At 42.1% G+C, this 27,585-nt stretch overlaps 3 protein-coding genes across 4 annotated transcripts in view; 2 read left to right on the plus strand and 1 right to left on the minus strand.

The window, feature by feature from the left end:
* Positions 1–404: 404 nt before the first annotated feature.
* LOC311144031 (large ribosomal subunit protein eL24) lies at positions 405–3,838 on the plus strand. The gene is made up of 6 exons (XM_084179960.1): positions 405–442; positions 569–644; positions 959–1,069; positions 1,653–1,789; positions 2,162–2,225; positions 3,712–3,838. Exons 1-6 carry the CDS (start codon positions 438–440, stop codon positions 3,790–3,792), a joined length of 474 nt encoding a protein of 157 aa, XP_084036086.1. The 5' UTR covers positions 405–437; the 3' UTR covers positions 3,793–3,838.
* A 5,625-nt stretch (positions 3,839–9,463) lies between these two features.
* Positions 9,464–15,847, minus strand: LOC311144032 (mitochondrial pyruvate carrier 2-like). The gene is made up of 5 exons (XM_084179961.1): positions 14,940–15,847; positions 11,233–11,273; positions 11,034–11,118; positions 10,810–10,921; positions 9,464–10,533 (listed from the first exon to the last, which is right to left on the minus strand). Exons 1-5 carry the CDS (start codon positions 15,031–15,033, stop codon positions 10,476–10,478), a joined length of 390 nt encoding a protein of 129 aa, XP_084036087.1. The 5' UTR covers positions 15,034–15,847; the 3' UTR covers positions 9,464–10,475.
* Positions 15,848–16,037: 190 nt separating this feature from the next.
* LOC311144022 (DDB1- and CUL4-associated factor 6-like) overlaps positions 16,038–27,585 on the plus strand; it is a 65,691-nt gene continuing 54,143 nt past the window's right edge. For both annotated transcript variants that reach the window (XM_084179943.1, XM_084179944.1), the window contains exon 1: positions 16,038–16,536. In XM_084179943.1, the coding sequence (XP_084036069.1) occupies positions 16,449–16,536 (88 nt within the window). In that variant the 5' untranslated portion in view covers positions 16,038–16,448. The remainder of the gene's footprint in view (positions 16,537–27,585) is intronic.

Here is a 27,585-nt window from a genome sequence, read left to right on the forward strand (position 1 = left end):
CAGAGCGACACTGTTGATGATCCGGTGGGAAAGAGATCTCAAGATGTACACTTGATAGCAATCCCAATATGAAACAACAGAAAGCATGATAGTATTTTCAACGTGATCAAACATATCTATACAATTTTAAAATACCTTTATTTTGTTCAATTTGTTGATCGGGTCCTTTGGCTTGACTTGCTATCATCGCCATACTTCCCGCTTGTGTCAACGCCAAGCAACCGATCTAGTTGCTGATTGGTCAAATACTTTTTTATGAACAAAATTCATATTTGAAAATCAAAATACTGATCCTGACTGGATGTAATGAAAAAAAGACATGCTGTGTAGATAAAAATCCGTGGATAAAAAAATAAATAAAATAAAGAAATCTTACCTATAACGTCGTTTCCGTTTCCGCTATCTTTCTTTCCGGTTTTGTGTCCCCCTCAGCAATCATGAAGTGAGTTTACGGAATAATATCTATTGCCATCAAATGTTTAAATTAACACTTTTACCAATAAAAATGTACTATTAAAAACAAATACACGTTGATCTTCTATTCATGATTTATCTTAATCCGCTACAGGGTCGAGCTGTGCAGTTTCAGCGGGTACAAAATATACCCCGGCCATGGCGTCCGATACGCCAGGATAGACGGAAAGGTACGGGGATATGGCAACTCTAACTTCCTCTAATGCCATTTAGTAGTGTTTGGTTTCTCACGGTTGATCGCAATTAGCCGTGGCCGACATTGTGTTGAAATTGTTACAGTAGAACTGTTCATGGAGTGTTTGTACTCTGTTCTTGGCCTGTCCCGTGGACACTGACTATGCTATGTTTTCAGCTAGCTAGCTAACGTTAGCGTGCAAATCCGGCGTTATCCACGTCAGGTATAACGTTACAACTAGCTAGACATGTACATGTCAACGTTGCAAAATATGCTTCACCTCACTAATGTGTAGTTTAACACCACCAGGTTTTCCAGTTCCTGAATGCAAAGTGTGAATCAGCCTTCCTGGCCAAGAGGAACCCCAGACAGATCAACTGGACTGTGCTCTACAGGCGCAAACACAAGAAGGGCCAGTCTGTAAGTACCTGGCTCGTTATTGTCAATCATTTCCCCCCCAAGCGCATAGAAGCAGTGGCTAGTGTGGTTACCTTTTGAATCACAATTATACAACCTTAGTTCTGACATGGTGTGCCTTTGTTTTTGGCTGAGGGTGTGACGGTGTGCGTGGTTGCAATCTGCGTTATGTACTGTCGCCAGGCTGTGTTTTACAGCTTTTCGGCAGTGCTCACTCCACACACCTGCGGCCATAGAGCCACTGGAGATCATAGTACTGGCTCTGTGAAGTCTCTGACTCCTTACCACTGGTCAGCCTCCATACTCTCCTACAAACCTTATATGTGAGAAAGATGTTAGGGGTTTGCAGTAATGTGAATACATCTGTGTGATTGTTACTGTTCATTTTGCACAAAACGGTACTGTCAAGGAACATTCTTATAGGACTGGTTAATCTACACGAGTGACACTTACATTTCTGTGTTTTCTCCTATGTTGTGCCTATTGATATCTTAACACTCATCAACACTACCAAATTGCCCATACCTGATCCTGAATGTGGCCATGATGTTGCTGACTGCATGTTGTCCATTTCCTGTGCTAACAGGAAGAGGTGACGAAGAAGCGCACACGCCGTGCCGTGAAGTTCCAGAGGGCCATCACCGGCGCCTCCCTGGCTGAGATCATGGCCAAGAGGAACCAGAAGCCCGAGGTCCGCAAGGCCCAGCGTGAGCAGGCTATCAGGTAAGGGCCCGACTCAACCCCACCAGAACCATGCTTGACCAGAAACTTTGCTTTAGATGTAAAATGGCAGTGGCTGGCATGTTGGTGCCAAATAAGTGAACTGTGTACTGCTGTGGGGCATTGTTATTGTGTAGTGTTAAACAAATACGTTTCTGTCAAAGTTCTACATGTGAAGCACATGTAGCTGTTCACCCTGTGATGCTGTTTAAGATGGAAAGGTGAATTGTCAGTCTTGGGTTTTATTCACGAATAAAATGGATCATTAGTCTTTTTCACTCATCACTTGAGGTGTTATTTCTGCAGTCTGGACTCCTGTGTCTTGTTGTTTTGCATGTGTGGAATGGGCCTAATTTATATAGTTCTTGTCTCCAGAGCTGCCAAGGAGGCCAAGAAGGCAAAGCAGACAACCAAGAAGCCCTCTGCCGCTGGTGCTAAGGTAAGATTAATATAGCCATGTCCATATATATAATTTATGACTGTGTGAATCTGATTGGTCAGAAGCCGGTCAGAAAGCAAGAAACCTTTATGACCTGCGTTTATAAAACGCAGCAAGGTTCCCCTTTTTCCATTTATCTGTGAAAAATGCAGATTTCTACATTAAAGGGACAATCAGCAGTTGCTACATACATTTCTGGATTTATAATTGAAATGTTCTCATTGTTTCTTAAAGAATATCACTTATGTCTCATGAGCTTAGTTTAACTGTCGTTCCTAATAAGAACACAAAATAATACATTATACTCCAATGTTTGTAAACAAAGTATATGTAAAACAATATATAGCCTCAACATGGTTAACTATAATTGTAATGTCATGGATGGTCAGTCCTTGCATCCATAGCTCTGTGTATTGAGTTGCATTTCTTCAGCCCCATCCCTCAGCTTTTTACTGAAATGGGCAGGGGAGTAAGCGTTGTTTCAACTGCTCATTGCCCCTTTAAAGGTACACTCAGGCTTACGAAGTAAAAATTGGCAGTATTGGGTCGACTTCTGCAACAGAGCGTGTAGCAAGATGCTGCACATTCTTTTCAGTTGTCACGTTGCAGAAGAGGGAAGGGGAAATGGCTCTTTAGGCACTCTCAATTGCATCCTCTTGCATCGCTCTTTGCAATATCTTTGGTTCACATTGCTGCTCTTGGCCACCTCGTATTACTGAGGCTCTGCCATAAATGGCACCCATGGTTTTAATTTATGCTTGGAATTCTAACGGTACCAAGTAGTTTATCAAGAGCTGTGATGAACTGCATAACCCTAGCACTCAGGTCCTCTCCCTCCCATCCCGGAGGACCTGAGCCCTAGGACCATGCCTCAGGACTACCTGGCCTGATGACTCCTTGCTGTCCCCAGTCCACCTGGTCATGCTGCTGCTCCAGTTTCCACTCTTCTGCCTGCGGCTAAGGAACCATGACCTGTTCACCGGACTTGCTACCTTGTCCCAGACCTGCTGTTTTCAACTCTCTCTCTACCACACCTGCTATTTCTACCTCTAAATGCCCGGCTATGAAAAGCCAAGTGACATTTACTCCTGATGTACTGACCTGTTGCAACCTCTACAACCACTGTGATTATTATTTGACCCTGCTGGTCATCTATGAACGTTTGAACATCTTGGAGAAAAATCTGGCCTTAATGGCCATTTACTGTTATAATCTCCACCTGGCACAGCCAGAAGGGGACTGGCCACCCCTCAGAGCCTGGTTCCTCTCTAGGTTTCTGCCTTTCAAGGGTGTTTTTCTTAGCCACTGTGCTTCATCTGCATTGCCTGCTGTTTGAAGTTTTAGGCAGGGTTTCTGTATAGCACTTTGTGACATCTGCTGATGTAAAAAGGGCTTTATAAATAAAATGTGATTGATTTAATTGGATTCCAATGGTGGTTTAGTTTGTATTTTGTCTAATCTATCTGTACTTTGTCTCCCTCTGTAGGCCCCTGCCAAGGCTGCACCCAAACCCAAGGTGGCAAAGCAAATGAAGGTCAATGCACCTCGCGTTGGAGGAAAACGCTAACCCTTTTGGCTTCGTTGGTCATGAATAAACTTTCTTGGTAAACAAAAATGTTTGGTGTGTGATCATGTTTCAGTGCTTTTGTTTTCTATATTTATGTAATTGACAGTTGTCTGACCTGATTTGGTCATACACCCTAAACTGTCCTTCCTGACTTGTCCTTCCTTACTAGTGTTTCATGTTTTAATGTCACACAAATACAGTGAAAAGCCTTTCTTGCTAGCTCTAAAACCAACAATGCAGTCATCAATAACAATGTAATACTAAAAATAAGGTAGAACAAAAACACGAGATAAACAAGGACACAAAGTAAGCAAACTATATTTATTTAACTAGGCAAGTCAGTTAAGAACTTATTTACAATGACTGCCTACCAAAGTGTCCTGCGGGGATGGGGGCTGGGATTTAAAAATATAGGACAAAACACACATTGCGACAACACTACATAAAGAGAGACCTAAGACAACATAGCATAGCAGCAACACATGGCACAAACATTATTGGGCACAGACAACCGCAAGAAGGTAGAAACAATATATCACGCGAAGCAGCCACAACTGTCGGTAAGAGTGTCCATGATTGAGTCTGGATGGAGATAAAACTGTCCAGTTTGAGTGTTTTTATGCAGCTCGTTCCAGTCGCTAGCTGCAGAGAACTGAAAAGTGGTGGTCCTCTGTAGCTCAATTGGTAGAGCATGGCGCTTGTAACGCCAGGGTAGTGGGTTCGATACCCGGGACCACCCATACGTTAAAATGTATGCGCATATGACTGTAAATCGCTTTGGATAAAAGCGTCTGCTAAATGGCATTAAAAAAGGAGCGACCCAGGGATGTGTGTGCTTTGGGGACCTTGGAGGATGAGTGCTGCAGTAGGTATCTCAGATAGGGGGGAGTGAGGCCTAAGAGGGTTTTATAAATAAGCATCAACCAGTGGGTTTTGCGACGGGTTGCACAGAGATGAGCAGTTTATAGAGTGCAGTGATGTGTCCTATAAGGAGCATTGGTGGCAAATCTGATGGCCGAATGGTAAAGAGCATCTAGCCGCTCGAAAGCACCCTTGCCGATCTATGAATTACGTCTTCATAATCTAGTATGGGTAGGATGGTCATCTGAGTCAGGGTTAGTTTGGCAGCTGGGGTGAAAGAGGAGCGATTACGTCTATATTTAATTTATAATGTGTAGGGATACTGGATCGATAAGAGGTAGATAGTGCCTTTAGAAAGTATTTAAACCCCTTGACTTATTCCACATTTTGTTACAGCCTGAATTCAAAATGTATTACATTTTTTTTCTCACCCATCTACACGCTACCCCATAATGACAAAGTGAAAACATGTTTTTATAAAAGTCTCTATGCTTTCTACAACTGGATTGTGCAACATTTGCCCATTCTTTTTTTTTTTTTTATCTTCAAGCGCTGTAAAATTGGTCTTGCCATAGATTTCCAAGTAGATTTAAGTCAAAACTGTAACTCGGCCACTCGTGAACATTCACTGTCTTCTTGGTAAGCATCTCAAGTGTAGATTTGGCCTTATTTTAGGTTATTGTCATTCTGAAAGGTGAATTCCTCTCCCAGTGTCTGGTGGAAAGAAGACAACCAGGTTTTCCTCTAGGATTTTGCCTGTGCTTAGCTCCATTCAGTTTCTTTTTGTTTTATCTTGAAACTCCCTAGTCCTTAACAATTATAAGCATACCCATAACATGTTGCAAACAGGATCCATGTTTTGGAATATTTTTCCTTCCTTTTCACTCTGTCAGTTAGGTTAGTATTGTGGCGTAACTACAATGTTGAGCCATCCTCAGTTTTCTCCTATCACAGCCAATCAACTCTGTAACTGTTTTAAAGTAACTGTTGGCCTCATGGTGAAATCCCTGAGCGTTTTCCTTCTCCGGCAACTGAGTTAGGAAGGATGCCTGTATCTTTCTAGTGACTGGGTGTATTGATACACCATCCAAAGTGAAAGTAATAACTTCACCACGCTCAAAGGGATATTCAATGTCTGTTTTTTTTTGTTTTTTTACCCATCTACCAATTTGTGCCTTTCTTCGCGAGGCATTGGAAAACCTTCCTGGCCTTTGTGGTTAAATCTGTTGAATCTGTGCTCAACTGAGAAGACCCTACAGATAATTGTATGTGTGGGGTACAGAGGTGAGGTAATCATTCAAAAATCATGTTAAACATTATTGTTCTATACTTACGCACATTTTTACTCCTGAACTTTAGGCTTGCCATCAAAGGGATTCAATACAGCTTTTAATTTTCATAAATTTGTAAACATTTTGAAAAAAAAAACATAGTTCCACTTTGACATTATGGGGTATTGTGTGTAGGCCAGTGACAAACAATCTACATTTAATCCATTTTAAATTTAGGCTGTAACACAACAAAACGTGGAAAAAGTCAAGGGGTGTGAATACTATCTGAAGGCACTGTATGTATAGGGGAAGGTGACTAGGCAGCAGCGTATATGATGATTGTATGTGAGTGGGTATGTGTGTGTAGAGTCAGTACAAATGTATGTGCATATTATGTGTGTGTGAGCAAATGATGGAGTGAGTGTGTGTGTGTTGGAGTATTAGTGTCCGTAGAGACTGCAAAAATAAAGATTACAATACAAAGGTCAATTTAGATAGTCCGTATAGACATTTGTTAGCTTTTTAGTTACAGTGCCTTGCAAAAGTATTCATCCCCCTTGGTGTTTTTCCTATTTTGTTGCATTACAACCTGTAATTTAAATCTATTTTTATTTGGATTTCATGTAATGGACATACACAAAATAGTCAAAATTGGTGAAGTGAAATGAAAAAAAAAAAATAACGGAAAAGTGGCGCGTGCATATGTATTCACCCCCTTTGCTATGAAGCCCCTAAATAAGATCTGGTGCAACCAATTACCTTCAGAAGTTATATAATTAGTTAAATAAAGTCCACCTGTGTGCAATCTAAGTGTCACATGATCTGTCACATGATCTCAGTATATATACACCTGTTCTGAAAGGCCCCAGAGTCTGCAACACCACTAAGCAAGGGGCACCACCAAGCAAGTTGCACCATGAAGACCAAGGAGCTCTCAAAACAGGTCAGGGACAAAGTTGTGGAGAAGTACAGATCAGGGTTGGGAAACTTTGAACATCCCACGGAGCACCATTAAATCCATTATTTAAAAATGGATAGAATACGGCACCACAACAAACCTGCCAAGAGAGGGCCGCCCACCAAACTCACAGACCAGGCAAGGAGGGCATTAAAGAGACCAAAGATAACCCTGAAGGAGCTGCAAAGCTCCACAGCGGAGATTGGATTATCTGTCCATAGGACAACTTTAAGCCATACACTCCACAGAGCTGGGCTTTACGGAAGAGTGGCCAGAAAAAAGCCATTGCTTAAAGAAAAAAATAAGCAAACACGTTTGGTGTTCGCCAAAAGGCATGTGGGAGACTCCCCAAACATATGGAAGAAGGTACTCTGGTCAGATGAGACTAAAATTGAGCTTTTTGGCCATCAAGGAAAACGCTATGTCTGGCGCAAACCCAACACCTCTCATCACCCCGAGAACACCATCCCAACAGTGAAGCATGGTGGTGGCAGCATCCTGCTGTGGGGATGTTTTTCATCGGCAGGGACTGGGAAACTGGTCAGAATTGAAGGAATGATGGATGGTGCTAAATACAGGGAAATTCTTGAGGGAAACCTGTTTCAGTCTTCCAGAGATTTGAGACTGGGACAGCGGTTCACCTTCCAGCAGGACAATGACCCTAAGCATACTGCTAAAGCAACACTTGAGTGGTTTAAGGGGAAACGTTTAAATGTTTATCCAATTGAGAATCTGTGGTATGACTTAAAGATTGCTGTACACCAGCGGAACCCATCCAACTTGAAGGAGCTGGAGCAGTTTTGCCTTGAAGATTGGGCAAAAATCCCAGTGGCTAGATGTGGCAAGCTTATAGAGACATACCCCAAGAGACTTGCAGCTGTAATTGCTGCAAAAGGTGGCTCTACAAAGTATTGACTTTGGGGGGGGGGGGGGGGGAATAGTTATGCACGCTCAAGTTCTGTTTTTCTGTCTTATTTCTTGTTTGTTTCACCAATAAATTATTTTGCATCTTCGAAGTGGTAGGCATGTTGTGTAAATCAAATTATACAAACCCCAAAAAAATCCATTTTAATTCCAGGTTGTAAGGCAACAAAATAGGAAAAATGCCATGGGGGGTGAATACTTTCGCAAGCCACTGTAGGTATTTAGCAGTCTAATGGCATGGGGATAGAAGCTGTTCAGGAGCCTGTTGGTGTCAGACTTGATGCACCGGTAGCGCTTTCCGTGCGGAAGCAGAGAGAACAGTCTATGGCTTGGGTAGTTGGAATCTTTAACGATTTTCCGGGCCTTTCTTTCACACCACCTGATATAGTGGTCCTGGATGGCAGCGAGCTGGGCCCCAGTGGTGTACTGTGCTGTCAACACCATCCTCTGTAGCGCCATGTGATCGAGGGCGGTGCTATTGCCATACCAAGCAGTGATGCAGCCAGTCAAGGTGCTCTCAATGGTACAGCTGTATTAACTTTTTGATGGCCCATGCCAAACCTTTTCAATCTCCTGAGGGGAAATAGGCGTGTGGACCATTTTAAGTTCTTGGTGATTTGGACACTGAGGAACTTGAAGCTCTCAACTCTCTCCACTGCAGCCCCGTCGATGTGGATGGGGGCATGCTCGCCACTGCATGCCCCCCCCCCCCCCCCCATTTTCATGTAGCCCCCGTGTTGAGGGTCAGCGTGGCGGAGGTGATGCTGCCAACCCTCACCAGCTTGGGTCGGCCCATCAGGAAGTCCAGGATCCAGTTGCAGAGGGAAGTGTTCAGTCCCAGGGTCTTAAGCGTGGTGATGAGCTTGGAGGGGACAATGGTGTTGAACGCCGAGCTGTAGTCAACGAGCATTTTCACATTGGTATTCCTCTTATCTAGGTGGGTGAGGGCAGTGTGGAGAGCAATTGAGATTGCGTCGTCTATGGATCTGTTGGGGCGGTATGCAAATCGGAGTGGGTCTAAAGTGTCAACAGTCTGACTTAGTTGGTGTTAAGACTCAACTTCCACCTAGTACAGCCAGGGGAGTATGGGTCTCTCCTGAGTCTGGTTACTCAAGGTTTCTTCCTTCTGGGGAGTTTTTCCTTGACACTCTGCTTCTACTGGCACTTTAGGTGTCTAGGTTACCGTAAAGCACAGGCTGCGTTTACACAAGCAGCCAAATTCTGATCTTTTTACTAATCAGATCAGCACTGAAAAAGATCTGATGTGAAAAGATCTGATGTGATCGGTCAGAAGACCAATTATTGGAAAAAATATCAGAATTGGGCTGTCTGTGTAAACGCAGCCTTAGTGACATGTTGATTAGGTGTTGTGTATACAAAGGTGGACCAATCAATGGTCAACTTTCTGTATTTTTCTTTTTGATCTAATCTTTAGCATGTAAAACAGTATTTCACAGTATAATAGTCTAGTTGGAAGACCAAGTAAAAACAGTAATTCATGTAGAGGCATGACTGTTTCAGTTTGTTCCACCCTTGTGGGACACTTATGCCAAGTCACATATCCAAACCTCAATTCACAAGTCAGGTCAAAACATATCTTCAACTCAAACAACCTATTTTTAACTATCATACACTTTCTGCCCAGGAATGAAACTGCTTCAGAATATGCCAAGATTTTTAATTCAACAGAACAAATATGGGCATATCCATTACATACAGACCTTTTTAAGATAGAACCTCTCCATACGTAAGTGCCTGTTCATGTTCCAGTGCATTATGGACCAATGAAATTTGCCAGTTATTGCTATAAAATCTCAGAGATCAATGAACAAAAGGACTTCTTAAATTCTCATCTAGTTACATTAACAGATTATGCGTCTCCCAACTACTGAGAACCAACTAATAGGAGACGAGGACCTTGACTACAGGGCCAATACAAGTTGTCCACGCTAGATTCATCCCCCAAGACTGCAACACATAGGACACATTACCAAGAAGTTCCTCCAAATGATCAGGGACAGAAAGGTGGTGATTTCATATTACTATTGGCAATTGAAAATCTACTGTTAAAAGCTATATGAAATGTTTTTTTAAACCTGATTTATTGGTTAAAGCATTTACAACACGTGGAAGGTTTAATCATCCTTGATGTACGGATATAGAAATTGTTACCAAAATGATTGATGAAAATAGTTGATGAATTAGCATATGGGATGAAAGTGACATCTAATTCAAAAATATTTTGGGAGACATTCTTTTAAACCACATTCAACACAGATCCAAGACCTTCATTGTTAGGAAACCACTCCATGAGGAATGATGATGACTACTCAAAGAAATTATGGAAAAAAGCAACACTTCCCAAAAAGTGCATGATAAATATGAATCATTAACAAATTAAATCAATTTAAGACCATACAAGTTGTTGCATGAAGTACAACTTAAAAATACAACATCTTGTGCATAGATGACAAACATTTGAGTGTTTTGTAAGGGTTAATATTCCATTATAAACCTGAAGAAATCCAGACAAATTACATGATCTACAGCAAGGAAACATTGTTTTTTTCTACTGTAATATCGAATGAGGATGGAGGGGCTGAGAGGGACTGGGTTTGTGCCGGTGATTAACTCCCTTACGGTCCATGGAGATGGATTGGTGACAACACTCAAGACTCTGCAGGGGCAGCCTCCTCCTTTGCTAGTGCCTTCTTCCCTTGTTCATACCTGTAGTGTGAAAGGGGATAAGGGAAGAGAGGGGGAAAATAAACTTGAGGTTTATGTACATTTATTCAAATACATTTGCCCTTAAACTTCAAGGAATAAAAGCTAAATATTAAAAAAAGAAAACAAAGTAAAACAGAGTTTCTTATGAGCCTCCAGGTTGATTCCTAAAGAACTTACAAAAGGACAGAAAAAATGTACTGTGGCCGTTTAATGGCGAGCCAAATCTATAGGTCAGGTCTTCATTCTATTTCTGTGCTCTAAGAGAGGTTCACTTACTGGAAGATCCTGTAGAGCTGGGATATTCCAGCACTACCCACAAATAAATTGACAGCAAAGAGGTTCCAGTTCTTTGGAATGATGACCAAAGAGTATCTGGACCAGGTCAGACCTGAGAAAGTGGGAAAAGTGATTAGTCAATGAGTGAAGTTGTTTATTTGACTGAAGGATTACATTTACACTATACCTGTCACTCACTGAATAATATAGGAACTCCACTATACCTGTGGCTGTCAGTACAGCAGACTGGGAAATGCTCAGTTTCTCGGCTGGTCGACTCATATCTGCCAGACCAGCCCCAACCAGCCCCTATAGAGATGAGGAGATGCATGTGACCTGAAATTTGTTTCATTAGACAATACCTTCCTACATGTTAACGTTTAGATAAAGCAATAGGTCAAGCAAAACAAATTCAGCCCTTACCCATTTGAACATTGGGGCCCAGAAGAAAATAGTCCTTGGACCTGGAATTAGAGAAGACACAATCCATGAGAAAATTGGTTACAGAACAGATGATGAAATATCATACGATTCTCAGCACAACAACATCATAACATCTGATAATCTTTCATGAATCGCTATTTGACCACTACCATAGACTTGTTTAACGGACATAACCACAGTGCTTACATCCTGACCAAGAGTTCTGTCAGTTGCACACTGAATGAAACATTATGGGACAGCACTGACTATTCCTTTGACTGTGTTTAATTCAATGCAGGGAAATCTTAGACATTTAATACTTCATATGACTGATGCTTGTGGATGGGTATGCCTAAACTATTTTCATTGTTCTGCTATCTATCCCATTGGTAACCAAATAAGGCTAAATGACCTCTCCTAAGTAACATCTCACACTCCATGAATAAGATGATACTCAAAGATTTATGCTGTTTTTTTTTGTTTTGTTTTTAAACACCTGTAACTGCAATTTCCTGCAATCTAGAGCAAAAAATGGCCTTAAATTATAACAAATAACGTTTTTTACATAGTGGTACAGCCAGTCCACAAGGTGGCACAGCGCCCTTCTTTGGGGAGGACCATGGGGTGGACAAAAAGCTTCCACATGCAATACGGTAAGAACACCACTGTCTGCTCTGAATCTAATCTACCAGTCTCCATCAGGAAACACTTGGCTCCGGCTGCACACTGAGGAGGAGGGAAGAGAACTCTGTTTTAGCCAATCATCTTGCAGGGAGTTGGGCTTAGGGCACCACCCCTCATGTGGTCAAAACGTTATTCCTTGGTAGCTGTGTTCTGTTCTCCAATAGCAATGATAGAGTGCTGACAACTTTAGTCTGAACTTTAGTCTGAATTGAAAGATAAACATTATTGACTATACAGGAAGAGTTCATGTAGTGATAAGTCAACACAACAAGAATCAAACAGAGAAAATCAGGGCATTAGTCCTCCTAGCCAGCAATCATTGTTTTACACCAATTTAAGTTACATTTCAAGCATTGGGCTAATTGTTTTTTTCTCCACATATATATTTTTACCAACAAGAATAGATGTAAAAAGCAAGGGTTGGCTGTGTCGGCTAGAGCCCTAATCTAAAGCCATGTTTACATTAGCAGTTTGAAGTGACTCAAGTCCTATTTTTTGGCATATCCAATTCTAAAATGTGTTATTTTTCCTGCAGTCTGAACAGCCAAAAAGCACATGGAATATGATAATTCAAGCCACATTTCAAAACCACCTTCGTAGTGGTTTTGATACAAATCTGATTCCTGGCCACACGACTTGTGTCTGAACGGTCAAATCCGATTTATTTGCCCTCAAGTGGTTTTTAGACTTATTTGGCATATCTTGTTGCTTGCAGCTCTGTTGACAGTTTGACAAGAATGTGGTAGCTAACTAGCTTGTTAATTGTTCACAAACAAATTAGTGAATGTGCTAGAAAGCTAAACAGCTACCTTAGGAGCTAGAAACAGAGCTGCCATGTCTATTGGTGCCATCTTGTACATAGCTAGCAAGTTGACTGCTGTGGCTAGCTAAAACATACTTGTTTTGAAAGTTAGATTATCTTATCATTTGAGGCTATAAAAAAAGTGTTTTTACACTATGGTTTTAACAATTCAAAGCAACTGGGAAACGTCCATTGCAGGCATTGTTGTCACCTTAGCTTGCTACATAACTTCTGAGTGATAGGAAGCACGAGCACCACCAATCAGCCTACACCACTGCGCACACACCCGTCATTACTATGACAACTAGCGTAGCCATGTCAGCAAATGACTGCTGTCTGAACACACACAAATCCGATTTGGTCACTTGTAAATTGCTGTTTGGACAGTCAGTATTCCCCCCCAAAAAAATATGAAGATTTGAGCATTAAGGCCTGCAGTGTGAACAAGGCTTAAGTATGCTTGCATCATGATCAAGCCATGTCAGGCTGTCACAATAAAGTCCTGATAATGCGAAATATTTTTAAATATAATTGAAAGGTTACCCCTTCCTATAAACAAAATGTAACATTGGCAGCATTCAACTATTAGTGATAACCACAACAGAGCAGCATGCAGTTCAGCAAAAGATACACAGCATATACAGGTAACTGGCAAAATAAAGGAAACATCCACAAAGTGTCTTAATAGGGTGTTGGGCCACCACGAGCCACCAGAACAGCTTCAATGCACCTTGGCATAGATTCTACAAGTGTCTGGAACTCTATTGGAGGGATGCGACACCATTCAAGAAATGCCATCATTTGCTTTTTTGTTGATGGTGGTGGAAAACGCTGTCTCAGGCGCCGCTCCAGAATCTCCAATAAGTGTTCAATTGGGTTGAGATCTGGTGGCTGAGACAGACAGACACACACTTTCAGACCAATTAGTGAGAAAAAAAGATCGGAATTGGGCTGCCTGTCTAAACGCAGCCAAAATAATGGGCATCTGGGCATTATTATACATGACCCAAAGCATGATGGGATGTTAATTTCTTAATTAACTCAGGAACCACACCTGTGTTGAAGCACCTGCTTTCAATATACTTTGTATCCTTCATTTACTCAAGTGTTTCCTTTATTTTGGCAGTTACATGTAGGCCTACATAGGATGCTATGCAACAGGTTTGACCAGTGTTACAGGTTTGGCCAATCATATCATTTTTCTGCCAAAGGCACATACAGGTAACTGCCAAAATAAAGGAAACACCAACAAAGTGTCTTAATAGGGGCCGCCACAAGCTGCCAGAACAGCTTCAATTTCTATTTAACTAGGCAAGTCAGTTAAGAACAAATTCTTATTTACAACGACAGCCTACCCCGGACGACGCTGGGCCTATGATGGAGGTGTAAAACACTCTCTCAGGCGCTGCTCTAGAATCTCCCATAAGTGTTCAATTGGATTGAGATCTGGTGACCGACAGACACACACACTTTAAACCCCCTATGCTCATTTGAGACCCCTCTTTCAAAGTCACTGAGATCTCTTCTTCTAGCCATGATAGCAACTGGGCATTTTTATACATGACAATAAGCATGAATGGATGTTTTATTTGCTTAATTACCTAGTTAACAGCTGTAGCTAAATTTACTGGTGTAGGACTGTTAAAATACTGCAAATGTTGACAAGCAGTTTGCTCTCAACTTCTTCCTTCCATGTAGGGCATCACATTGATTTCCAAAAACATGCAACTACTCATTCTGTAAGGAACCATGCCAATGCTGAACATGCTATGCTTAGCTTCCATTCGCTTTGGTATTGCATTCCAGACAATCCTCTCATTCACACAAAGCTCCACGCGACCATCTGCAACCAATGATGTCTATGCCTGCAACCACACTCATTTAGCCAGTTACTGTGTACCATTGACTGCACAGTACTCAATGGGATAACTAATCTGCAAAACTGTTGGCATCGCTTTACAGATTTAGAGGCACCGCCATGACACATTTGTTTGGGTTTAAAACACTAAGAGCAGCGACATTAGATAGGATATTGGTTGCACACATCAAAATATTTAGCAAGGGATTCTTGACATCAATCACTAAGTAAGCCAAGGCCACTTCAGCAACAACAGCGGTCATTAGTGTGTACCGTCCTCAAGGGGTCTAGACGCACGCCAGTTGCTAATGATAATCTATGGCTAACGCTGGCTGTCACAGTGTCTAATAACATTTACATTACCTGCAGGGTGATTGTAGAGAGGTCTCAGTTTTGCTGGCAACATTAGCCCGATCTTGTCTAGTAGTTTGTGATAAGAAGCTCTCATCGCAGCCATGTTTGCAAAAGGCTAATGTTGCTGTCTAACGTTAGCTACACTTGACCTAGCAAGCTAGCTAGCTTGCTAAATACGTAGCTACGAAGGAAAATTAGTTCGACTTTGACACTCTTGAGTATTGGTATTGCCCTATATCTCAAATTTACAGCAATGTTTTGTAGTCATAAAACGGTTCGGAAAAATCTCAAAGGCGCTGTCCTACTTTCGACCTTCTAATGCAAACCTATTGCAATGCAGCTAGCCTGCTATACTACAACAGTGCTCATTCCTGGTTGCCTTGATTTGAGCGATTTCACAAGGTGGTGACTTTTCTTCACGGCGCAACCTATCTAGCACAGTACCGCAACAAGCCCATCCTAATTCCTATTGGTGTAGTGGGCCAATCCTCCTAACGTGATTGGTGTACCAGAGTCCAGGGCCATTCATTGAGCTACGGCAGATAGAGAAGAGCGGCACGCTCTACCATTTGTTCATCTATCTACATAATCCAGTATTAATATGATGCCACTTTACTACAGCATTGCGCAATTATAACTATATGATATATAATAGCCTCAACTGGATTTTCAACTAATTGTTAGAGACTGGAGTTTCTAAACCCAGAGGCGCAACATCGCGAGATTTCCGGGAACGTTTGCGAAACAGACCAAAAAGTCCAGGTCGGGGTTTGGGGTTTGAGAAGGAAACGAGAGAAGTGAAGAATTCTTCCTTAGATGTTTAATTTTCTCGAAATCGAAAGGCACAACCTAGATTCGAGCCAATGTCTTAAGTAGTTAAACATGTTATTACTCCAACTTCGTGAAAGTGACAAACTGACTCGTTTTAATTAGTCAAAAACAAACTTTATATCGAAGGAGTGCCTTTGATTTGACGGCCTGCACATGCGCAGTTGGCGCGAGACGATCGTTATACCGATGACGTACTTCTGCGCATGTGCTTAGTTAGCCAACGTCGCCTACAAGTGTGAGCGGCGATTTCTATTGGAGAGCCGTTTCTGTCTGTCTTCATACTGTACTGACTTTGTCTACTCCTTGCGGGCTGCGTCATACTGCTGCAATGTTGACGGTCTCGATTAATGGTCTCGAGCATAGAAATAGAACGTATAGAACGGCCCGCACACAATTGAGGAACCGCTTTATCGCGTTGTTTCAAGCAGGGAGTTCGACACAACAAGAGAGAGAAGTAGAGCCACCCAAATAACAAACAGCACCAGAGGAATAAAGCGACCGAAGAGGGGGCGATAAGCAAAGCTGGATATAGCTTAGCACGCATGCTAACGTTGGCTTCTAGTTAGCTAGCTACGTCGCAACGGCCAAACGACCCCGCAGAGAACAACATCCAAAGGCGATAGTCAGAAGGCAGGGTTTACAACTGAATTTCAATGGTATTTTTAAATAAAAGCAGGTTCGAGCATTATGTCCTGCTCTGGTAACCTGGTTTGGGATGTTAACAAGCGCTCCATTGGATATAATGACCCGAATGCTGTCAGGATCAACTACTTAGGTAAGAGCTCCTGCCTGTGTCCAAAATAATTTGCAACAACACAGACACAGCTACAGTTAACGTCGGTCAGTTAGTTAGTTAGCTAGCTATGTTTTAGATTAGATTACTAACATGTGAAATACAAGCTGACAGCAATGCAACAACATTGCAGCTAACTTGTTTCCCCAGTTTAGACACTAGTGGCGTTGATTTGTTTCATTGTAATGATAGCTTGCTATTTTGTAACAATACCCCTCCGCTTGCCACAGCTAGCTAGCTATGCCTTTTTAGGTAGCTATAGCTAACTAGCTAAGATGCACCATTGCTTATGTGCCAGTTCCCTTAGTTATTTTAACAACCTCCACTTTCACCTAAGGTTACATTTAATTTGTGAATTTAAATATCCTCTTTTTATATTGATGTTTGATTGACCAATGCTTTCCTCACATAGGTTACACAAGTTGTAGCTGGAGGAAATGTATATATGCACCTGCTGTCTAGTGTCTACCCTTTGTCCTTACAAAATCAAGAATAATGACTGGTTATTTGAAGGTGTTTCTGCAGAATATAGAGAACGATTCTCAGGCCTAACGTTAGTCATTCGAAGTATTGATTATTGCAATTTGCCCAATTGCTAATCAAATTAGCAGAGCTGCCAACTCTCACGCATTGGCCTAGAGACACACATTTGAGCCTCTTCTCACGCTCACTCTTATCTCACGCATCGAGAAGTACTGGTTTTATTTTTCTAATTAATCAAGTGCGTTAACTTTTCAACTGTGCTCCAAATCGTTTAGAAATCGGAGCATCGGCAACTGCAATTTAATAACATCACGAGCGGAACCTCATCATTATTGGCCTGTCTTGCCACAGCACTGTGAACCGCGGCACATTAAACCATATGATTGGTCTAGTTATGTAATGAATCAAGGTGATTGGATGCGCGTTTTAAAGAAAAGCCCCTCATGGGGGAGATGGATGCGCGTTTTATAGAAAAGCCCCTCATGGGGAGAGAGAGAGAGAGAGAGAGAGAGAGAGGGAGAGAGATCGATCGATCGATCTCCGCTGAGTTTATAAAACTTTAGAAGGAGCAGCACGGTAGCGCTGTTTTATGTACAATGTCAACAAAATTAGTTTGCTGTTACTCCCTTCCCTATTGCAGAATGCAGCCTTTTCACAGCATGTACTAAAGTCGATTTAATCTACAGTTACATTAGTCCACTTAATTTTGTGTTTTGGCTGTGACAGGCAGCAGACAGACATACAGTATGTTTTAGCAGAGAAGTTTGGTAGGGTCAGTGGCGACCCGTCATTCAGGGCATGTGGGGCAGAGCTAAATGTTTATTTTTTTGTTGTTGCCTGTTTTGAATGTTATTTTGACATTAATACGTGTTGCATATCAGTTTGCAAACAATGTAAAACAATTTTTTTGAGTTAATAAAGCCGCATAAGAACATGGTGTCTTTTTTGCTTTCTTGAGTAAGGCCACTCCAAAATGCAGGTGTTTCAGCCTAGCTCAGTGCTTTCTGTGGTGGTGGAGCAGCCAGCGGAAAATATGAAGCGTAGGGTTTGGTAATGTTCTCTAGTTGCGCCGTGATTGGCTCAGTGTTGTGTCACTCATGGGGACACTATGTCACCGCAAAATATACAGGGAGAGCTAAAAAATTCAAGCCTCTTGGGTACTGCCATAGAGTTACATAGTGCCCATCCAAGAAGGCTCAAGGTCATTGGCCACAGATAAGATGACGTCAAATGACGTTATATCTACCGTTGCTTTGATTGGACTGGTCATGTCAACATCATACTTTCTAAATTTTAGCTAGCAAGCTAGCAGTCATCATCATGAATCAAGTAAACAATCTACTGGCCAATACTTTTTAAATCCTTGTCATATTTACATTTACGTAATTTAGCAGACGCTCTTATCCAGAGCGACTTACAAATTGTTGCATTCACCTTATAGCCAGTGGGATAACCACTTTACAATGTTTTTTTTTTTTTGAGGGGGGGGGGGGTAGAAGGATTACTTTATCCTATCCCAGGTATTCCTTAAAGAGGTGGGGTTTCAAATGTCTCCGGAAGGTGGTGAGTGACTCCGCTGTCCTGGCGTCGTGAGGGAGCTTGTTCCACCATTGGGGTGCCAGAGCAGCGAACAGTTTTGACTGGGCTGAGCGGGAACTGTGCTTCAGCAGAGGAAGGGGAGCCAGCAGGCCAGAGGTGGATGAACGCAATGCCCTCGTTTGGGTGTAGGGACTGATCAGAGCCTGAAGGTACGGAGGTGCCGTTCCCCTCACAGCTCCGTAGGCAAGCACCATGGTTCAACTGGAAGCCAGTGGAGTGTGCGGAGGAGCGGGGTGACGTGAGAGAACTTGGGAAGGTTGAACACCAGACGGGCTGCGGCATTCTGGATGAGTTGTAGGGGTTTAATGGCACAGGCAGGGAGCCCAGCCAACAGCGAGTTGCAGTAATCCAGACGGGAGATGACAAGTGCCTGGATTAGGACCTGTGCTGCTTCCTGTGTAAGGCAGGGTCGTACTCTCCGAATGTTGTAGAGCATGAACCTACAGGATCGGGTCACCGCCTTGATGTTAGCGGAGAACGACAGGGTGTTGTCCAGGGTCACGCCAAGGCTCTTCGCACTCTGGGAGGAGGACACAACGGAGTTGTCAACCGTGATGGCGAGATCATGGAACGGGCAGTCCTTCCCCGGGAGGAAGAGCAGCTCCGTCTTGCCAAGGTTCAGCTTGAGGTGGTGATCCGTCATCCATACTGATATGTCTGCCAGACATGCAGAGATGCAATTCGCCACCTGGTTATGAGAAGGGGGAAAGGAGAAGATTAGTTGTGTGTCGTCTGCGTAGCAATGATAGGAGAGGCCATGTGAGGATATGACAGAGCCAAGTGACTTGGTGTATAGCGAGAGTGTATTGTGTATTATAGTTCAAACGTATCGGTGCTCATCGGCCATTGGACATAAACATTACACAACAAGTTGGAAATTGCAAATTCAACAATGAGTTGTTTTGGAAGGAATCAGTGACAGTGGCTAACTACAAGTATTGCAAAGCAATCACTAGCCTACTATTCAGTGGAGTGGGTGTGTGGTCCAAGTCTAGGTTTAAGGGTATTTTTTTCCAAGCTGAAAAGGATAAACATTCAACATTGGCCATGCTGTCAATCCAGCATGACATCTGTCGCGTTCAAAACAACTGGAAACTCTGAACTGGGAAATCTCAGACTTCAGTGAGTTCAAGACAACTGGGAACTCGGGGAAAAAAAGGAGCTCCGACTGGGGAAAATACTTTTGAACGGTCATCCAATTCGGAATTCCAAGTCAGGAACCTGGGCCTCTTTCTAGAGCTCCAACCTGAAGATCACTGACGTCATGATTCAACCTTGTTTTTTTTCCCGATTTCCCTGTTGTCTTGAAAGCACCATAAATCCAGAGAATGCCAGAATTTGATGACAAAATTTGCCCACGAAGGACCGCCGCGCCACCTTCCTGTTCAAGTGAGCACAACAAGGTGAGTCTAAACATTTATTGTATGCTGCTGCATAAATTATGTAATATGCCAGGGAGTTATGTATACTGTAGCTAAGGAATACTAAGTGTATGTTGTGTAGTAAGCTGTTAGTAGCCCATGTGCCTCACCCTCATAATTTAGCCTACTGTTCTGACTTGGTGGTGCACATGTAGCCTATAGCCTGTTTTTAGAGAAATGTCATCATCAAATATTGTAAGAGCTTTCATTGTCTGCTTATATGCCCCCTTTATTTATCCTACGGTTCTGACTTGGTGTACAGGGAGAACACTGTATGAAAGGCCCATGTTCTGAATTCTGGTCGCTGTACATTTCAAAAGTGCTGAACAAATAGTTATATTGACTATGTCCGTTTTAGCTCGCTCATTCATGTCTTAATCGAAATTACGGATTGCCTCTTATCCGCTCATCGTTCCCTTTTGCCATAGTTTGTACATCTCAATTGTCATCAGAAACCACATTTGTTTAAGAAAGTCAGCCATATCAGCTATGTTTTTTAAAAAGGCAGTAAATGAGGCTGAATTAACTGTTTTGCTGCCAGACAAGGCTCCGATGATAGCCAGGTGTAGCGGTGGTAAGGAATTCAGTCCATGGTGCTGAAAAGAAAGCTCTGATTTTGTGACATCTTTATGTTTATAACAGCCTCCTGTAGCTCAGTTGGTAGAGCATGGCGCTTGCAACGCCAGGGTTGTGGGTTCGATTCCCACGGGGGGCCAGTATGAAAAATGTATGCACTCACTAACTGTAAGTCGCTCTGGATAAGAGCATCTGCTAAATGACCAAAAAAATAAACGTTTGTGGGAACTGTTTGTCACAGTTATAGTGCAATTAATGTATTATTTAGTGTTGTGTTGTGTAGTTGCTGTACTGGCATGCATCTAAAACAATTATTTTTTTGGTGTACAGGGAGAATACTGTAAGAAAGGCCCATGTTCTGAATTCTGCTCGCTCTACATTTCAAAAGTGCTGAACAAATAGTTATATTGACTACGTCCGTCCTATCTCGCTCAATAATGTCTTAATCTAAATTACAGATTACCTCTTAAACGCTCGTCGTCCCCTTATGGCATAGTTTGTACATCTCAATTGTCAGTAGAAACCACATTTGTTTAAGCAAGTCAGCCATATCAGCTATGTTTTTTAAAAAGGCAGTAAATGAGGCTGAATTAACTGTTTTGCTGCCAGACAAGGCTCTGCTGATAGCCAGGTGTAGCAGTGGTAAGGATTCGCTCCATGGAGCTGAAAAGAAAGCTCTGCTGTTGGGACAGCTTTATGTAGGCCCTAACAGTTCGTGGTCACTGTTATAGTGCAATTAATGAATTGTTTAGTGTTGTGTAGTGGCTTTGCTGGCATGCATCCCAATTTTTTGGGCGTCTTGTCTAAAGGACATTTGATTATCTATTTACTTTATTTACCAGATCAGTGGAACAATTCTCATTCTTAACAATGGGCTAAAATATAAGGTAATTAGTGTACTTGTCACCAAGAACACTACTATTATTCCCCACACTTATTTTATTCTGCTTCTTCCCAATTTTGCCAGTGTAATCACGTTTGAAATCTGATATGCCTAATTGTCTTTCAAAATGAATTGTATGAGGCTATGGACAGTTTTGAATAAGTCATACAAATAAGCATTGGATTTTAAATGCTCCAGGCCTGTCAAATAATTTTTGAATATTGTGCACATGCTAGGCAGAGATTGTAGGGGGACTCACAACTCATAAATGCATCATATCTTGTCTATGCAGAGTAAGATTTAGGCAAGGATCTTCAACTAGTAAAACACCTGAATATTGATATTCATTAGATTTTTCTAGAAAGTTGGGTGATTTGAGAAATTAATTGCTATAACAAGAACATTTTCAAACACCCAGCACTTGGGAAACATAGATCGGGGTGGCCAACCCTTCAGGAGAGCAAGCAGGATTTTCTTCCATCTCTATTTTAAAGAGTTCATCAAATTACAAAATACAAAATGTTTGTGTCCTTACCTTGAAAGCAGTCTATGGACAAGCAGACTGCAATCTATGATTTGGTTACCCACTGCCATCAACCATTCATATCCTGTACAGAGCCTTGGTGTAGTGGTAATACTCCCCGGCACGTGTCGCATACAACTTTTCACCTGAGAACAGGGATCAGTCCCTGCTTCCAACCTTCCCTCTGTTTCTAGCATTTGTCTGTCTTCCTTAGCAGATGTTATTGCGAGTGTAGCGAAATGCTTGTGCTTCTAGTTCCGACAGTGCAGTAATATCTAGCAAGTAATATCTAACAGTTCCACAACAAATATCTAATACACACAAATCTAAGTAAAACGAATGGAATAAGAATCTATAAATATATGGATGAGCAATGTCATTGTCAGAGCGGTGTAGGCTAAGATGCAATAGATAGTATAGAATACAGTATATACATATGAGATGGGTAATGCAAGATATGTAAACATTATTACGATAGTATAGAATACAGTATACACATATGAGACGAGTAATGCAAGATATGTAAACATTATTAAAGTGGCCAGTGATTTTCAAGTCTGTATGTAGGCAGCAGCCTCTCTGTGCTAGTGATGGCTGTTTAACAGTCTGATGGCCTTGAGATAGAAGCTGTTTTTCAGTCTCTCGATCCCAGCTTTGATGCACCTGTTCTGACCTCGCCGTCTGGATGATAGCGGGGTGAACAGGCAGTGGCTCGGGTGGTAGTTGTCCTTGATGATCTTTTTGGCCTTCCTGTGACATCGGGTGCTGTAGGAGGATGGGCGATTCTAAATAATTTATGCTCATGTTTAAAGTCAGTTTGAAGTAACTGAAAAGATTGTCATATCCTTAATGAATGAGGAAGACCCCATACAGCCAGAGCATAGGGTCCATGGTGTCTTGTGTATTTTCAAACCCCTCTTTTTTTTGGGGGGTGGGGGGGTCGGAAGCGCTCAGTCTAGTCTAATTGACGTATACAGATAGAACATTCAACACATGCAGTAGACCCCCATACACATTAGCTCTCCCTCCTACCCAGCCAGTTCTCTGCGTATAGAGCAGTGGTGTGTGTGGGACGGGGCCAGGAGTTGAATAATTGATCATAATCCTTGACACCCTGCTGGATTTCAAAGAACTACAGCACAAACATCATCATCGCTTTCTTCCGCCCACACACAGCTCTCCATTCATCTCAGTTAGGTTTCATGGGGGACAGATTTAATTGGGACACAACATGAGCACAGATTGGAGGATTCTGTAAGAAAAGCCCACAACCAAAGCTTTAAAGTCGGAGTGAGTGTTCAAAGGCACTGGCAATGCTGTTTGTTTTCCTTGACTCACAGGGAAAGAATCCGTTGATTCGGGGCAAATGGGCTACTCACAATATAACTCAGAGACTCTGAAATGAATCTGCTGGCAGGGGACAACTTTTGTGATAGCAAATTCATCAGGGACCCCCTCAAAATCAGAACACAACTCCGACTTTTTAGAGTGTGATTTTAAAAATGGCATACAAGGAGTTTAACAATGACTAACCAAGTCTCGGGCCCTGAGAAATAACATTTTAAGGGCCCCCCTCTTTGCATCAGAGAGGAAATGTTATAGTGTTCAACGTAATTTCTTGCAATTCTACACAATTTGCCAATTTGGGACAGAGAGACAATTCTGCAGTTTTAAACCTTCAATTAAAGTGCATTTATGTTAAAAACATTTTTATTTGAGGGAATACAAGAAGTATTGAGTTGACAACTGGATCATTGATGGAGTACGGTGGATCCCTGTGAGCCTCCCTGTTGTTGTATCTAAGGGTAGTTAATATTGTAGATAAATAATATTACATTGCATTATATTGCACCCTCTAAACTTGTTCCGCGGACTCCTTGGCCAATTTGTTGAATCTGTTTTTACTAGCATATCTATCTATAAAATATATATATACACAGTGAGGGAAAAAAGTATTTGATCCCCTGCTGATTTTGTACGTTTGCCCACTGACAAAGAAATGATCAGTCTATAATTTTAATGGTAGGTTTATTTGAACAGTGAGAGACAGAATAACAACAACAAAATCCAGAAAAACGCATGTCAAAAATGTTATAAATTGATTTGCATTTTAATGAGGGAAATAAGTATTTGACCCCCTCTCAATCAGAAAGATTTCTGGCTCCCAGGTGTCTTTTATACAGGTAACGAGCTGAGATTAGGAGCACACTCTTAAAGGGAGTGCTCCTAATCTCAGTTTGTTACCTGTATAAAAGACACCTGTCCACAGAAGCAATCAATCAATCAGATTCCAAACTCTCCACCATGGCCAAGACCAAAGAGTTCTCCAAGGATGTCAGGGACAAGATTGTAGACCTACACAAGGCTGGAATGGGCTACAAGACCATCGCCAAGCAGCTTGGTGAGAAGGTGACAACAGTTGGTGCGATTATTCGCAAATGGAAGAAACACAAAAGAACTGTCAATCTCCCTCGGCCTGGGGCTCCATGCAAGATCTCACCTCGTGGAGTTGATCAGGAGAACGGTGAGGAATCAGCCCAGAACTACATGGTAGGATCTTGTCAATGATCTCAAGGCAGCTGGGACCATAGTCACCAAGAAAACAATTGGTAACACACTACGCCGTGAAGGACTGAAATCCTGCAGCGCCCGCAAGGTCCCCCTGCTCAAGAAAGCACATATACAGGCCCATCTGAAGTTTGCCAATGAACATCTGAATGATTCAGAGGAGAACTGGTTGAAAGTGTTGTGGTCAGATGAGACCAAAATTGAGCTCTTTGGCATCAACTCAACTCGCCGTGTTTGGAGGAGGAGGAATGCTGCCAATGACCCCAAGAACACCATCCCCACCGTCAAACATGGAGGTGGAAACATTATGCTTTGGGGGTGTTTTTCTGCTAAGGGGACAGGACAACTTCACCGCATCAAAGGGACGATGGACGGGGCCATGTACCGTCAAATCTTGGGTGAGAACCTCATTCCCTCAGCCAGGGCATTGAAAATGGGTCATGGATGGGTATTCCAGCATGACAATGACCCAAAACACATGGCCAAGGCAACAAAGGAGTGGCTCAAGAAGAAGCACATTAAGGTCCTGGAGTGGCCTTCCCAGTCTCCAGACCTTAATCCCATAGAAAATCTGTGGAGGGAGTTGAAGGTTCGAGTTGCCAAACGTCAGGCTCGAAACCTTAATAACTTGGAGAAGATCTGCAAAGAGGAGTGGGACAAAATCCCTCCTGAGATGTGTGCAAACCTGGTGGCCAACTACAATAATATAATAATATGCCATTTAGCAGACGCTTTTATCCAAAGCAACTTAGAGTCATGCGTGCATACATTTTTTTGTTTGTGTGTATGGGTAGTCCCGGGGATCAAACCCACTACCTTGGCGTTACAAGCGCCGTGCTCTACCAGCTGAGCTACAGAGGACCACAAGAAAACGTCTGACCTCAGTACTTGGTGGCAAAACCCTTGTTGGCAATCACAAAGTCATATTATGCAGAGGGGTCAAATACTTATTTCCCTCATTAAAATGCAAATCAATTTATAACATTTTTGACATGCGTTTTTCTGGATTTTTTGTTTGTTATTCTGTCTCTCACTGTTCAAATAAACCTACCATTAAAATTATAGACTGATCATGTCTTTGTCAGTGGGCAAACGTACAAAATCAGCAGGGGATCAAATACTTTTTTCCCTCACTATATATATATATATATATATATATATATATATATATATACAGACAGCTCTGGAAAAAATTGAGACCACTGCACATTTTTCTTAAATCAACATCTCTACATGTATGACAGCCATTCCATTCCAGTGTCTGTTGAATTCCAACACAGGCACACGTCATTCTACTGAATTAGGTACTGATTAGGTTATCACCTGAACCAAATCTTATTTAACGGGGAAAAGTATAAAAACCACTGCTGTGGTCATCACTATCCTCTTGCAATAGGACCAGCTGGATGGCAAAAACAGTGCTAATAGTACCTCAAAAGTAATATTAATCAAAAAATAACTATTGCCCATTCCAAAAAAGTTGCAAAGGAAAGTTTTGAGTGAGGAAAAGAAAGGTTCAATTCTGGCTTTACTGGCAGAGGTATACAGTGAGCGTCAGGTTGCTTCCATCCTTAAAATGTCAAAGACGGTGGTTCATAAGAACAAGGTCAAGCAGCAGACATTGGGGACAACAAAACGACAGAACGGCAGAGGGCGAAAACAACTCTACTGACCGGGATGACTGCCAACTCATTCGAATGTCACTCAACAACCGTAGGATGACATCAAGTGACCTACAAAAAGAATGGCAAACGGCAGCTGGGGTGAAGTGCACGGCGAGGACGGTTCGAAACAGGCTCCTAGGGGCAGGGCTGAAGTCGTGCAAAGCTAGAAAAAAGCCCTTCATCAATGAGAAGCAAAGAAGAGCCAGGCTGAGGTTTGCAAAAGACCATAAGGATTGGACCGTAGAGGACTGGAGTAAGGTCATCTTCTCTGATGAGTCCAATTTTCAGCTTTGCCCAACACCTGGTCGTCTAATGTTTAGACGGAGACCTGGAGAGGCCTACAAGCCACAGTGTCTCGCACCCACTGTGAAATTTGGTGAAGGATCGGTGATGATCTGGGGGTGCTTCAGCAAGGCTGGAATCGGGCAGATTTGTCTTTGTGAAGGACGCATGAATCAAGCCACGTACAAGGTTGTCCTGGAAGAAAACTTGCTTCCTTTTGCTCTGACATTGTTCTCCAACTCTGAGGATTGGTTTTTCCAGCAGGACAATGTGCCATGCCACACAGCTAGGTCAATCAAGGTGTGGATGGAGGACCACCAGATCAAGACCCTGTCATGGCCAGCCCAATCTCCAGACCTGAACCCCATTGAAAACTTCTGGAATGAACATGGTACCTTCAGGCGTTTGGAAATTGCTCCCAAGGATGAACCAGACTTGTGGAGGTCAACAATTTTTTTCTGAGGTCTTGGCTGTTTTCTTTTGATTTTTCCCATGATGTCAAGCAAAGAGACACTGAGTTTGAAGGTAGGCCTTGAAATACCTCCACAGGTACACCTCCAAATGACTATCAGAAGCTTCTAAAGCCATGACATCATTTTCTGGAATTTTCCAAGCTGTTTAAAGGCACAGTCAACTTAGTGTATGTAAACTTCTGACCCACTGGAATTGTGATACAGTGAATTATAAGTGAAATAATCTGTCTGTAAACAATTGTTGGAAAAATTACTTGTCATGCACAAAGTAGATGTCCTAACCGACTTGCCAAAACTATAGTTTGTTAACAAGAAATGTGTGGAGTGGTTGAAAAACAAGTTTTAATGACTCCAACCTTAGTGTATGTAAACTTCCGACTTCAACTGTATATATACTACCGTTCAAACGTTTGGGGTCACTTAGACATTTCCTTGTTTTTCCATGAAAACATACATGAAATGAGTTTGAATAGGAAATATAGCAAAATGCATAGGAAATGTAGTCATTGACAAGGTTAGAAATAATGATTTTGAATATAAATAATAATTGTGTCCTTCA

The sequence above is a fragment of the Coregonus lavaretus genome, assembly GCF_964263955.1.
Source record: "Coregonus lavaretus genome assembly, chromosome: 16".
NCBI classification, from domain to species: Eukaryota; Metazoa; Chordata; class Actinopteri; order Salmoniformes; family Salmonidae; genus Coregonus; species Coregonus lavaretus.

Coding starts and splice junctions, on each gene's coding strand:
- LOC311144031 (XM_084179960.1), top strand. Junction 645..958: donor ACGCCAGGATAGACGGAAAG/GTACGGGGATAT, acceptor TAACACCACCAG/GTTTTCCAGTTCCTGAATGC. Junction 1,070..1,652: donor AACACAAGAAGGGCCAGTCT/GTAAGTACCTGG, acceptor CTGTGCTAACAG/GAAGAGGTGACGAAGAAGCG.
- LOC311144032 (XM_084179961.1), bottom strand. CDS start 15,033: ATGGCTGCGATGAGAGCTTCTTATCACAAACTACTAGACAAGATCGGG. Junction 11,119..11,232: donor GGGCCCCAATGTTCAAATGG/GTAAGGGCTGAA, acceptor TCATCTCTATAG/GGGCTGGTTGGGGCTGGTCT. Junction 10,534..10,809: donor CAGCTCTACAGGATCTTCCA/GTAAGTGAACCT, acceptor TTCACACTACAG/GTATGAACAAGGGAAGAAGG.